Source organism: Lemur catta, chromosome 10 (genome assembly GCF_020740605.2).
Source record: "Lemur catta isolate mLemCat1 chromosome 10, mLemCat1.pri, whole genome shotgun sequence".
NCBI classification, from domain to species: domain Eukaryota; kingdom Metazoa; phylum Chordata; class Mammalia; order Primates; family Lemuridae; genus Lemur; species Lemur catta.
This window is the reverse complement of record NC_059137.1, coordinates 27676220-27690799: the sequence shown is the minus strand read 5'-3', so window position 1 is coordinate 27690799 and position 14580 is coordinate 27676220. Positions and strand designations below refer to the sequence as shown.

The window sequence follows — 14580 nt, the reverse complement described above, 5'->3', positions numbered from 1 at the left end:
AATTCTGTACAACTGGGCATTGGAGCGGATGAGGTGGTAGGCGCAGAAAACTGGAGCAGGACCGACCGATCGATCTAAGCATTCAGCTCATTCTAACATCACCTCTGACACTGGGGCAAAACTGTTTGAGGAAACACAGGCGGACCAACCGTCAGCGCCAAAGACACAGCCTCCAAGCTGACTGGCCCCGCGCGCCTCCGGGCTGGGGGCGGAGCCCAGCCGCCGACCCCGCCCCAGCCTGCGCCGCTCGATTCCAAACGGGAAGCCCTAAGAGGAGAAGTCTGAGAAAGGACCCGGCTGGCGCCCTTCTCAGCGCTGGAAGCCGCGCCATGCTCGCCCTCCGAAGCGGCCAGACTAGGGCGCTGGCTGCGCGGATGCTCGCGCCCCAGGTACGAGCCAGCGGGGCGCGCTCGACCACTACCCGGGGCAGGGGCGGGGCCGGGCGTCTGCGGGAAGCGCGGGGGACTCGCGCATGCGCCCCCGGTTCGCAGGCGCAGACCTGGAGCATCCGCGCGGCTGCCCGGTACTTGAGCGAGCCCCGAGTCCTGAGGCGGGGACCCCAGGACACGCCTGAGGAGAAGGGGGCTGCCAAGGGAAGGTTGCGCTGCCGAGGTCGCCTCCTGAGCCACTCACGGACAGAGGGCTTCTCTGGCCTGGATGCCAGGCGGCCCCGAGGACACCCCTGAAGCGGTTTTGCAACCGGGCACCGGCGCTGCTGCTCAGGGGGGGCTGGCCACGTAGTCTCCTGACGATGTCAGGGCTCCTGTTGATTTGTGGCCTTACAGGCCACCGCCCCCTCCAGATTTTAGGTTCAAGTGGGGAAGGCCAACCAGCCGCTTGCAGCAGAACCAGCCTCCCCCTTTGAAACGAAATATAGAACTTGCCAGCATTTTCCGGAGAACCTTGAGGCGGCGGCCCGGGGTCCCGGTGGGGCTGGACCTCGCCCAGTCACCCGCGTCTCGTGTGGTCTGTCCCCCAGCCAGGCAGGGTCCGGAGCCCTGGAGTCAAAACGATGAACTCTCTTAACGTTTGATGAGAAATGTACAAAACGGAACTTATGATTCAGTTTAACTGTGGCACATTGGCTTATTTTGTGAATCTAACTCAAAATCTCTTTTCCTTGCGGTGTTTAGGCCTCTACTCCTTTCTCAAGGGGCAGGATAGGAAGGGGGTTAACCGATTCCAGAGGCAGACTTTCTAGTGAACACTAGAGAACACAGTAATGGCCATTCACCCTAGATTAACAGTGCAGTCTTTATCCTTCTGATTCTCCAGTGGGGCGGGGGTCAAGAATTATTTCCTTACAGCGTTATTCTGAACTTTTAAATGTCTACCAGTTGTTCCCTTGTAAGTGAATTGGAAGTCGTTGCTGGTAGGAATGAGACCTAAGTTGGAGGTAAGGGCGCTATGTGAAGCACTCATGATTTCTGCCCCAGCCCAGTTATAGTCTGTTCTGGGACAAAAATCTTACCGCCCCCCACCCAGCCACCCACTCCTCTCTCACTGCAGGTTCCTTACTGTATATTATTCCTGTGAAATATAATAAAAATGTGTGCCTCTGGCGAAATATTTTGTCCTCCAAATACAAATTAATCGAATCAACCTGAAATGCAATTGTTACAAATGCCCCATAGGCCCATTTTCTGATTTATTTATAATATTTCTTAAACAATGGATACTAGGCAGTTGTTTATTCTAATTGCATTCGGTTATTAGAGTTTGGTTTAAAAGCACAGAAAGAATGTCCACTAACAGCATGGGCAGCTGCAGTTGTTTTTGGTGGTAAGCATGGTCATTTAAGCAATAAGAATATAACTCAGACATGAATGGAATTAACTCAAGATAGATAATTATCATTAAGCCTTATTATGCACAATTAAGTAAAATACATATACTGTTGTATTTTGTAAACAAAAATGTATCAGAGGAAAGCCCACTGCTTTTGTTAGACATTACCAGGTAGTCAGTGTAAGCCCTTATTCGTCCATAGCTTTGTAGGTACCAAAACTATTATTCTGTTGTAATCAGCTTCAGAAAATGGACACATGCTAACTGAACTTACATAAGATGGATTTGTAAACAAGAATGCCAGTTAAGTTCAATTATAACATGAATTAGAAATTTATAGTGAATGTATGGCTATTTCAAAAGGAACTAATGATTCTTAAGGAATATTTCCATAAACCTGGTGCAACTGGAAGCATCAAATACCCTTTATGTTGCATCATAATTAGAAACTAATTATGATTCATAAAATTCTGATTCTGAATTTTTTTGTTTTCCAGCTTTCATATAATCTACCACTATATTACAGTGCAACTGGATAGGTCATAGCTTTTTATTGCATTAGTTACATTCCATTCCTATTTTTGACCAGTAGTTTACTTCATTGAATTTAGGAAATGCTTTGATCTGAATAGCAATTTTCATTTTTTTTAAGAAACTAAAAAAGTTTTCTGTTAGTAAACATTTTTTATTGTGCCTGCCAAAAGATGAGCATATTTTGCAAATTCTTTTATATGTATAACTTTTAACACATACACTATTGACTAAAGATGGAATATTGGCTAAATAAGGGAAAACCCTTATATTAGGCCATTAAATATGAAATATCCAATTTCGAGTCAAAAGTGTAATTTATTATATCTCAAACAAGAAGCAGTATAATCAAAGTATGCACCTAAACCAGTAACAGAGTTTTGCCATCTAAACAGTAACTTGTTTGTGCCAGCAGCAAAGAAGCCTGGAGACCAAGTGGTGATGACATCACAAAAGGCATTTTCCACAGTTTGTTGTGAATTCAATCTTTTTCCTTGCAAGAAGTGGTCCAAAGCTTGGAAGAAATGGTAGTCAGTCAGTGCAAGGTCTGGTGAATACGGTGGATGACAAACAGTTTCCAAGTCCAGCCTCTGTAGTATGAATAGCGTTGTTTGTGTGACATGTGGTCGAGCATTGTCCTGCAGGAGAATTGGCCCGTCTCTATTAACCAATCTCAGCTGCTTAATCACATCCTCATCATTTTGTCCAGTTGGTTGCAGTAGACATCCACTGTAGTCGATTGATTGGGTTTCATGAAGCTGTAATGGATAATACCAGCACACCACCACCAAACAGACACCATTAGGTTTTTTTGATGAATATTTGGTTTTAGAGTGTATTTTGCACTTCATCTTTATCCAACCATTGTGCTGAACACTTGCAATTGTCAAAAAGAATCTATTTTTCATCACACATAACAGGGTGTAGAAATAGTTCACCTTTATGTTGTGATAGCAAAGAAAGGCAAGCTTCTAGATGATTTCTCTTCTGAGGCTCATTTAATTCATGCAGAACCCATCTATCCAGCTTCTTTACCTTGCTGATTTGTTTCAAATGGTCCAATATTGTTGGAATAGTAATGTCAAACCTTGCTGCTAATTCACACATAGGTTGAGATGGATCCACTTCCACTACAGCTTTCAGCTCACCATTATCCACCTTGGTCTCAGGTCACCCACGTGGCTCATTTTCAAGATTAAAATAACCAGAATGGAACTTCTCAAACCATCCATGTATGGTGCGTTCATTAGCCACAGCCTTCCCAAAACACTTCATTGATATTTTGAGCCGTCTGCGCTGCACTAGTTCTAAGATAGAACTCATATTGGAAAATAACATGAATTTTTGACTTATCCATGCTTTCACAAAAACTGTTCTAAAATAAAAAAACTTTGAAAGACAATCACAAGCCAAACCATGCCTTTGAAAGACTAAGGATATACCTTCACAATAAAAATAAAACAAGAAGTGTCAAATTTAGTACTTAAGGAAATCAGACATTTCATACTTAACCTAATAAATTTATGAGAATCTTAATTGTAGTTCTTGGGTAAAGGAATATAATGAAGACTCCAGTGTCTTATGAACAACTTTATATGAAAAAGTGGCTAAAGGTGAACCCTTGCTAGGAAACTATATATTCAGCATATTTGAGACTTATCTTTATTGACATCTCTATGTAAACAAATCTAGATGGAGAGTTGGTGAGAGAAGAACAAACATGGATGAGTCTACTGAGTATACCTTGTACGCAACTCAGATTTGGTTGTAACGTAATAAATCCTACCTTCCCCAAAATATTTAAATTTGCCTTATCTTTCTTCAGGTATGCTCATCTTTTGCTACAGGCCCCAGACAATATGATGGAACATTCTATGAATTTCGTACCTATTATCTTAAACCCTCAAAGATGAATGAGTTCCTGGAAAATTTTAAGAAAAATGTTCATCTTCGGACAGCTCACTCTGAATTGGTTGGATATTGGAGTGTAGAATTTGGAGGCAGAGTGAATAAAGTGTTTCATATTTGGAAGTATGGTATGAGTCATCCAGTTTTAATGTTCAGTAAAGATTTTTCATGCTGTTAGATATTACATGAGACTTAGTTCTTGGATCTGTATTTCTGTAGATACATACAAGTTATTAATGAGAAAAACTTTTAGAAAGCAGTATCTAAAAAGTAAATTCAATGATTACTTTTCCCAGTGGCACACCTCTAATGACCTCTTGAACTCTTACGTTTTTATAAATTGGAAAGTGTGGAGTCTCATATATAAAATCATAAAATTGTGAACTAGACTTTCATTCTCAGAAAAATTTTAGAATAGTTTGTTATAAAGATGGTTTATGAAAAATGTAAAGCAGTGATTGCAAAAGTCCAGGTTGGTTAAGATCACAAATGGAAAGGAGAAATATCTTTTATTATTAAAGCTACTGTTGGATATCAGGGTTTATTGTTTTTTTGAGACAGAGTCTTGCTCTGTCACCCAGGCTGGAGTGCAGTGGCGTCATCATAGCTCACTGCAACCTCAAACTCCTGGGCTCAAGCAATCCTGCTGCCTCATCTTCCTGAGTAGCTGGGACTACAGGTACACGCCACCATGCCCAGCTAATTTTTCTATTTTTGGTAGAGATGGGATCTCCCTCTTGCTCAGGCTGGTCTCGAACTCTTGGCCTCAAGCGATCCTCCTACCTCAGCCTACCAGAGTGCTAAAATTACAGGTGTGAGCTACCATGCCCAGCCTTAGATATCAGTATTTTAGCAGGAAAAACTCAAACATTTAGGGTCTTTATGAGAATGGAGGTTTATAGGGGATGACAGTTAACTTTTAAGCTTCACCTAAACTCTGAGATTTAATAATTCTGTTTAGACCCTACTTTTGTTTCATTTTCATACCCTAGAGTTTCAAGGAATTCACTATATTACTCTAGGTAGGCAAAGGAAAAGGAATCAGAGAGAATTCTTCCCATATTTATGCTGACCTAATTCCTAGGTTTAGAAGAGGAAGGAGAACAAGTTACAAGAACCCCCAGAATGTTTGTTACTCCTGTGTCCACATCAGAATTTAATGATATCCAAAGAACTCTTAATAATTTCATTTGGTTTAGAGTTTTTCCCTATTGTAATAGAACAAGCCCCATTAAAACACAATTCATGTTTTAAATGCGGTACAAGTTGAATCACAGCCCATTATAAAACTAAATGTCCTGGTATACCTCACTTAAACTGTAAGATAGGTGTTACTCCTTATCCCCAATGAAAAGCATATAAAATCCTTTTACCATTAGTCTTTTGAGGTCCTAACAGTAAAGATAGCACTGGGCCCATACATTGGTAAATGTATTAATATATACCTAGTTGGGTAACTTAAAAGAGAAATAAGTTGTGAGGAAAAAGAATGAGTGACAGTAAGAGAATCAGCACTATTTCTTGGAAAGCTATTTGTTTAAAGGAGAAGAAACTTAAAAAGTACATTTTAATTTCACTTATGTTAAACTTGATTCAAGGTGTACCTTGACCTGGACCACCACTACCACCACCTCCAAAGAAAAATATTCTTTCTCTAAACTAGCACTGTAAATTAAATGCCTCAATTACATTAATAGTCCATATATACTGAGTACTAACTAGATGCCAAACACTAGTCTAAGCTCTTTCCATGTATTAATTCATTTAATCCTCACAACAACCCTGGAGGTAGATATTGTATTATCATCTCCATTTCACAGAAACTGAGGCACAAATCAATAACTTACCTTCTCACACAACTGCCTAAGTGGTAGAGCCTATAAAGCCCAGTATATGATGATTATTTTTCTGCATTTCTATTCCCCCTTTTAGACCATGAGCACCTTGAGGGCAGATGTTACTTCTATTTATGTTGGTACCTCCAAAGGCATAACACAGCATTCCCATATGGCACCAATAAACATTTGCTGATTTGAATGAAATCCAAATAGTATGGGTGATTTTAAATTTAAAATTTTTATTTTTATTTTCTCCCATAGATAATTTTGCTCATCGAACTAAAGTTCGGCAAGCCTTGGCCAAAGATAAGGAATGGCAAGAACAATTCCTTATTCCAAATTTGGCTCTCATTGATAAACAAGAGAATGAGATTACTTATCTGGTACCATGGTGCAAATTAGAAAAGCCTCCAAAAGAAGGTAAGCCCTTCCTTTTTAGTCACTTTGAGTTTTAATGAATAAAATACTCAAGAGCTTAAGCAATAAAAACTAAAGTTCCACTGGAAAAAAAAGATTTATTGTTTTATATAGGAATATAGAATGATTATTGAGATAAAAATCAACTGGAGCTCTTAGCTGATCCTTAAAGAAATGAGCATTAGATAATGAAGTATTTTTCCAAATTGAGGTCTTACATATTCATAAAGCTTATCTGCATCATAGAAAAAGTTGACACAGGAAAGGTTGAGAAGTTGTGCATTGGGAGCAGAGAATACATGTGGGTAAGTAAGGGATAATGTATGAAATTTTGTCAATTTTAATTTAATATAAACTTTTAAATATAAAAGCATTTTCCACAAATTATATCTTAAATTGTTAAGTACATCTTTGATTATAAAATTGACTGTTTGGGGGAAGCAAATTAACTCAAACTGCCAAGCTATATTATTTCTCAGTTTGAAAATAATTCCTTAAGATTTATCTTGAAACTATCATCTCAATCCAGTTTTAAACAAAGGTCAGATTAGAAAAGCATAAACTAATTTAAATTTTATTTCTCCCATTATTCCCAACTTTAGTGTGTTTTAGATTATAAGAAATTTGAAAAGTCTTATTTGGATCCTTATCCACTCAGATCTCCCCTCAGCCCTCAGCACTACCTAAATAAAATAGCTTGCTTTTTGGACAGTGTCAAATCTTGGTTCTCTTCCTCTGTGTTGTTCATGATTTCTGGGTAACTTTTGCATGTTTTTCCTTTGCTTCTCAAATCTACTTGTCTCCTAGTTGTTGTTGTTTTTTTTTTTTTTTTTGCCCTCCACTGGGCTCATAGTTCCGCCCAAAAGGTAAAATACTTTTCAAGTATTCACCTGGATATTTAGGAAAAATAAAACCATCTCTTTACGTTTTTTTTTTTTTTTTTTTCCTCTAAAACTCAAACATCACTCCAGGTCCATAGTTTGCTTTGTTGTTCCTGTTAGAAATGGAAATTTACAGGGGGCAATTATACAAAGAAAAAAGTAGTGGAAATTGGAAAGAAGAATGAAAAATATAGGAGATTAGAAAATTCTTCTTTTATTCATTTCTTCTCTACAAGTCTAGACTCACACAGCTCAAAAATCCCATTTTGTTATAAATTCTATCAGTTTTAGTGACAAATTATAGATTCAAAATATTTCAGGTAATGGTTTTTATAGTTTCCAGTCCTTCTTGTCATCTGATTAAGCTTAACAACTCACCCTTAAACATGGGCAAGGACTTTCTAAACATAAAAGAAAAAGAATGCAAATATGATAAATGTCTACACAACATGTATACATGTATGATCCTCCAAATCTGTATATACAGATAAGCCTTCCATTGACAAACATGATTAGAAATTACTTGAATGCTTTCTGTAAAATAATTTTTTCTCCCTATTCTAGGAGTCTATGAACTGGCTACTTTTCAGATGAGACCTGGTGGGCCAGCTGTGTGGGGTGAAGCGTTTAAAAGGGCAGTTTATGCCCATGTTAATCTAGGCTACACAAAACTAGTCGGTGTTTTCCACACAGAATATGGAGAACTCAACAGAGGTATAGTTTTTCCATTTCTTTTATGAAATTGTGATGTATATTGGTGACTTAATAAGTTCCTTGGGTCAGTTTGTCTCTTTCATTTGGAATAAATTGCCAAATTTTTAGTTTTGTAATTTTGAGGGTTGAGAAAACCTGTTTTACGTCTTATTTATTTAGAATTTTAACACCTTATGAAGCCTTTTTTAAATGCTCAACTGTTTTCCCTAATATATCAAAATGATTCAATTTTAAAAACTAAAGAAACCACAAGAAACAATCTATTCCTTTCATCATCTTTTTTCTTCTAAATGTACTTTTGATTTTTTTTAATACCATTACTTGGGGTAGGGAGATTATTTCTGAGTAATATATATTTTTTATAAATATTAAAGCCTCATAAAAATTTACCCATTTTCTACTACTTAGAAAGGTATATAGTATATGTATATATACACCAAGGTAAATTTATTTAATAAAACATATGTAAATTTATTTAATAAAACAAATATTTGGGGGATTTAATTTTATTTATTTTGTGGGGGGTATTTAACTTTTACGGTTGAAAGATATTATAATCAGAATTTCAAGGCGTTTTTGTGAAAAATTATGAAAAACATTGTAATGTTATTCCTGAAAGGATAAGTGACTAAGACTAGCTAATAAATACTTGGAGGACTCACAATATCCAGTTGTTCTCTTATCGTCTCCACTTCATATCCAACAGACATCTCAAACCTAATATGCCCAAGGCTGAGCCCCTGATCTTTATGCAGAAATTCCACTTCTAGTAATATATCATAAGAAAATAGGATATACAAAAGTATGTATGTTCAAGTGAGAAAATGCATGGAGGAGAAAATTGTGAAAATTGTTAGATGCCTATCTCACACCATATGCTAAAATAAAATCAAGATGGATTGTAGATTTCAGTGTGTAAACAATTTAATTCATAGAATTGCTAAAAGGTAGATTAATCTATTTTGTAATATGGATTGGAACTAGATTTCTAAGGCAAAAAGCAAATGAAGAGACTATGAAGGGAAAAAAAATGAACTGATGATTTTATTATACAAAGGCTCAAGACTTTCTGCATGCTCTAAATCACTATAAATGAAATACAAAAGCAAAAAGAAAAAAAATTTATTTAAAAGTAGATATGGATGGCTACTAAATATATATTACAGAAGATGCATATTAAAAATGAAATGCCATTTTTAACCTAATAATACTTACATGGATATAGGATTATTAGATGTCAGGAAAAAATAAGTACTCATACTGTGCAGGGTTCATATTAGCCTAATCTTTCCCCCCAAAATTTAGCAATATAAATAAAAAGCCTTAATTATTTTTATTGTCTTTGCCAGTGCTATTTTTAGAAAATATGCATAGGTGTATATGTGTGTAGGTATGGTTAGTTATACAATAAAGAAATTTGAAAGGATATAAAATATATAGTAGTCATATCTGTATGAAGAGATTAAAGGATTTTTTAAGTCTCTAAATTTTCTATACTGGATATGTATAACTTTTATAAGAAAAAACTATTGAACATATATGTGCATACACTTTTGAATCTTGAATCAGTCTCAGTATGCTAGGAGAATTGGGAATATGCCAGCTATAAATCACTACATCATTTCTGTAGGACAGTGTATAATATATGCACTATATATTTGTAAGTGTGTATATATATATTATATACACATACACACACTTACATATATGTATGATGTGCTCTTTGTTCCTCTTAATTTAAATAATTAGGAGTTTATATTAAGGAAATAATCAGATCCAGATTGCCTAGGTTTGAATCCCAGTTCCACTACTTACTAACTTTTTGATGACCATAGGTAAGTGAATCTCACTCTGCCTTAGTTTCTTCATCCACAAAATGATGATAGTCATAACCTAGATTATTATGATGAATAAATGAGTTAATACATGAAAAATGCTTAAAACCAGGTCTGGTACATAATAATCACCCAATAAATGTTAGTAGTAGTTGTCATTGGCATTTTTTTTTTTTTTTTTTTTTTTGTGACAGAGTGTCGCTTTGTTGCCCTGGCTAGAGTGAGTGCCGTGGCGTCAGCCTAGCTCACAGCAACCTCACACTCCTGGGCTTAAGCGATCCTACTGCCTCAGCCTCCCGAGTAGCTGGGACTACAGGCATGCACCACCATGCCCGGCTAATTTTTTTTTTATGTATATATATTTTTTAGTTGGCCAGATAATTTCTTTCTATTTTTAGTAGAGACGGGGTCTTGCTCTTGCTCAGGCTGGTCTCGAACTCCTGACCTCGAGCGATCCACCTGCCTCGGCCTCCCAGAGTGCTAGGATTACAGGCATGAGCCACCGCGCCCGGCTGGCATTATTATAGATACACATGTAGGTGTGCTCAAATGAAGTTTATGTCAACATGTCAATATTGTTTACATTAAGGAAATGTTGGAAACAATGTGGTTTGACTTTTTTATGTAATACAGATATAAATGTATATGTATATTATATATATCAAGTATAAACATGAAAATATATAAGCATATGTTGGAATACATACATATATACACAAATATGGAAAGAAATACACCAAATATGGGAGTAGTTATTTCTCGGTGGCATAGGAATGACCCCTATTTTTTCTTTTTGTTTATCTGCATTTTCCTATATATTTAACACCTATTATGTTGTAATTATAAAAAATTTATGAACAGTTATATACAAGAACATTTATTCCAGTATTTTGCACAATACTAAAATATAGGAAATAATCTAAATAGTCAACAATAAGGGGTTGTCATAAAAAGTTGCTATATCTGTAAGAAGGAATTCATATAGCCATTAAAAATTAATACTGCCACAGAAAATACTCACTGTTGATTTTTAAAAATCTGTTACTATGTATATAATACATAATAAGACCATTATTTGGTTTTACTCATTTTTAAAGGAAATACACTAAATATTAAGAGGTTTTCTCTAGGTAGTTAACATTATGCTACTTTTAATTTTCTTTTTGTATCATATTCAATAGTTCAATAGTAAACAATTTTTTATAATCTTGTTTTAATAAAGTAAAATACAAAAGGAAGTCATGAAATTTGGATCTTGTCTTGATTGTATCTTTGTTTTACTTTAGTAATTTCCTTTTCCAAGACTTCTGTGTTTCTTCATCTATAAAATCAGTTTGATTACTTAATGTATAAATTTCTTTACCAAGTCTCTGAACTCTTTGAAATCTTATCACCAAAATATTTAGTTTTAGCTTTTTGATATCACTATTTTGATTTCAAGAATAGAATAGTTTTGATTCATTCTTCTGTTATTTCTTATTCATTAATGCCGTATTTTTTGGAGTCTATTTGTGGTTTATTTCTGCAGTTCACGTTCTTTGGTGGAATGAGAGTGCGGACAGTCGAGCAACTGGGAGACATCGGTCTCACGAGGATCCCAGAGTTGTGGCGGCTGGTAAGCGGTTTCACTAGGCATAGATTATTTTCAGAACAAATTTGATTCGGTTAATAACTCTATATATGCCTTCTTATGAACTTTTTTTCCAGTTCGGGAAAGTGTTAACTTCCTAGAATCGCAGCAGAATATGCTTCTGATTCCTACATCATTTTCACCATTGAAATAGTTTTCTACAGAAATATGAAACATTTCATTAACTGCTGTCAGATGTGTTCTACTAATTAATGGTGCTTAAGTTCTCCCAAGAGGGTCTCATTTTTATTTGAAGGAAGTGGTATGTTGATACATTATGTCCCTTGCATTTTTGAAAGCTGTATGTGTCCTTTGTCCCCTCCACTTCAGGAAATAGTTTTGTTCACTTTCCCCATGGCATTTGTGTATCTGTCATACATTAAAAATATTTGTCACTAATTCAAGATCTTGACTCTTTCATTTCAGAATATTTGTTTTTTGACAACCCTTTGCTTCATAGCATTTTCTTGTATTCAAATGTTAAATTTTCATGCTTGTGACGATATTTTTAATTAATATGTATTATCAACCTTTTCAATGTCTGTTTTCTGAGTTTTGTTTTAAGTTTTTTGTCCAGTAAAGTTTATTTTGTAATACCAAATGAGATTCATGAAAATATTAAACATAGTTCTTTACTATAGAAAAGTACATTATCATTTGTGTCATCTGTATTAACTGTGGTTTTCACATTAGTTATTTGTCACTTACTTGGAAAATAATGGTATTAGGTCCTGGTATTAAAACCTTTGAAGACTCATTGGCTTATGTGCTGAAATGTCAGCCAGCCATGAAAGGTCTCATGGTTAAAGTGGTACTCACCAGATTGGTTTTCCTTCTGTATGTCGGGTCCTGAAGCCAGGAGGGTCTTTGGTAAGGGTGTTGGAGAGTTCCTGTGTACCAATGTCCTCAGGAGCATCATCACTGGGGGTATATGAGAATCAGCAAGCTCAGTAATTCATTCAAACCAAGAACTGGGAGGTAGAAAATTTTTTCTAAGTAAAATATTTTATTAAACACTTCCTATGTGCCAGGCTCTCAAAACCAAAATGAATAAAACACAGAAACTACTCACAGGGAGCTCAGACTCTGACCATATATTTGGCATCAAGCTTCCTTTATCTTTTATATCACTGACATGCTTCCCCCATATACAAGTCCAAAAATCCTACCAGACTGAAGAAAACTCTTGCCTAACAAGATCCAGAAACTCCTGTGTCCTTATATTTAAAGCACTGGATTGTTACAGAGTAGGAGTTATTTTAATCTAAAAAATAAAGACTAGCTAATATCCACAACTTAAAAGAATAATTCTGAGAATTATACTGTGCAGAAAATAAGAACATGGAGGTTCTATGCTTTGACAGTGTACGGAAGCCCTGTGACTCAATTATAAAATTAAAATGCAGCTCTAAAAATCCAAATGTTTTATAACTTAATCATATATTTTAGCAAGGGCAGATCATTTTACCTAAAACACATATGGCTGTCACTCACAACAGCAGTATAAAGAGGAAAGGAGCGGAAATGCACAACAGAGAACTGGCCTGTTATTTCAGGGTTAGTTCACTGATGTTCTTTGCATGCAATATTAGTTTGTGTGGGGACCTTAGCCACAGCTGATGAAATCGACTCTACTGTACAATTCTTGAGTTCTCAAGAATCATTGGCCCTCAGCATAATAAACACCCTTGGTATGCTTCAACCCTCCTCTCTCCTGGGGCATGGAAGACAAGCACATACCTGAAAAGATATACTGCTGGTTGTACATTCACAGCTGCAGTTCCAAGCTGGGGTACTTGCCAAAGGGTTGCACAATCAGACTGAATACTAGGGCAATGCAGACAAACACAAGTGTCGGGACAATCTATAACCAGGCAGTGGAGGGAGGAAGAGACAGTAGAAATACAGCAAGTGTCAGAAAGAAAGCCAAGGGGCACATCCCTATGAATTTAGCCAACCTCCCAGACCACCCAGCACAGGAATGAGGAATGCAGGGCCCATAGCCAAGCTCTATCAACACATTCTTAGTAGCTGGGAATTAATGAAGCCTGAGAACTAAACCTCTTCCCTGACAGCATGACCGACCCCAGAGGCTATAGCCATCTGGCAGAGGCACTAAGCTGGGAACTTCAGAGTAAACAGTGATCACATGTTAGGGTGACACAGAATGTTGTTTCCTGCCTTCTTTCCCCTGAAGACTGAGACCATGACCCTAGCCTGTCTCAGAGGAAGGCTAAGAGAATAAGCCCTGGACCATGAGCTAGAAAAATCCAATTCTTGGTTCTGACTCCACTACCTTCTTAAAGTCACTTCCCCCTCTGGCCTGTTTTCTCATTTGTAATATGGAGACTGGGAACAGATAACCTATTCAGATCCCAAACTCTGATAAAACCAACTCTACAGCAATGGCTACAATCAGAGGCAACTGCAACTGTTACTTCCCATGATCACCTCAAGAAGTATAAATATCTAGGCCGGGCGCGGTGGCTCATGCCTGTAATCCTAGCACTCTGGGAGGCCAAGGCGGGTGGATCGCTCGAGGTCAGGAGTTCGAGACCAGCCTGAGCAAGAGTGAGACCCCGTCTCTACCAAAAATAGAAAGAAATGATTTGGACAGCTAAAAATCTATATAGAAAAAATTAGCCGGGCATGGTGGCGCATGCCTGTAGTCCCAGCTACTTGGGAGGCTGAGGCAGTAGGATCGCTTAAGCCCAGGAGTTTGAGGTTGCTGTGAGCTAGGCTGATGCCACAGCACTCACTGTAGCCCGGGCGACAAAGCGAGACTCTGTCTCAAAAAAAAAAAAAAAAAAAGTATAAATATCTAAATCTTTCCTGAACTTCCTCAAACTTTCTACCCATACCTTCTCTGAAATTATGACTTGTGCATCCTTTATAGTAAACCCCAAACTCCTTCCTTTGACTTATTACTGAGAAATTATCTTTTAAAAACTTAAAGATTCAAATGATGTCCCTGGTTCTAGTACTCTGGGGATTCAATGGAGAAAATTATCAATGAATGATTAATTCTATGGGATAAT

The 14580-nt window shown here is 37.0% G+C and overlaps 1 protein-coding gene across 1 annotated transcript; it reads left to right on the top strand.

The window, feature by feature from the left end:
* The first annotated feature begins 232 nt into the window (after window positions 1-232).
* Window positions 233-11946, top strand: NIPSNAP3A (nipsnap homolog 3A). The gene is made up of 6 exons (XM_045562295.1): window positions 233-389; window positions 4145-4355; window positions 6327-6485; window positions 7928-8077; window positions 11441-11527; window positions 11620-11946. Exons 1-6 carry the CDS (start codon window positions 330-332, stop codon window positions 11694-11696), a joined length of 744 nt encoding a protein of 247 aa, XP_045418251.1. The 5' UTR covers window positions 233-329; the 3' UTR covers window positions 11697-11946.
* Window positions 11947-14580: the final 2634 nt, after the last annotated feature.

Bases quoted from the DNA above. Each gene is read 5' to 3' on its own strand.
- NIPSNAP3A (XM_045562295.1), top strand. From the start codon at position 330: ATGCTCGCCCTCCGAAGCGGCCAGACTAGGGCGCTGGCTGCGCGGATG. The intron at 6,486-7,927 runs GTAAGCCCTTCC...TCCCTATTCTAG, and splicing joins AGAAAAGCCTCCAAAAGAAG to GAGTCTATGAACTGGCTACT. The intron at 11,528-11,619 runs GTAAGCGGTTTC...CTTTTTTTCCAG, and splicing joins TCCCAGAGTTGTGGCGGCTG to TTCGGGAAAGTGTTAACTTC.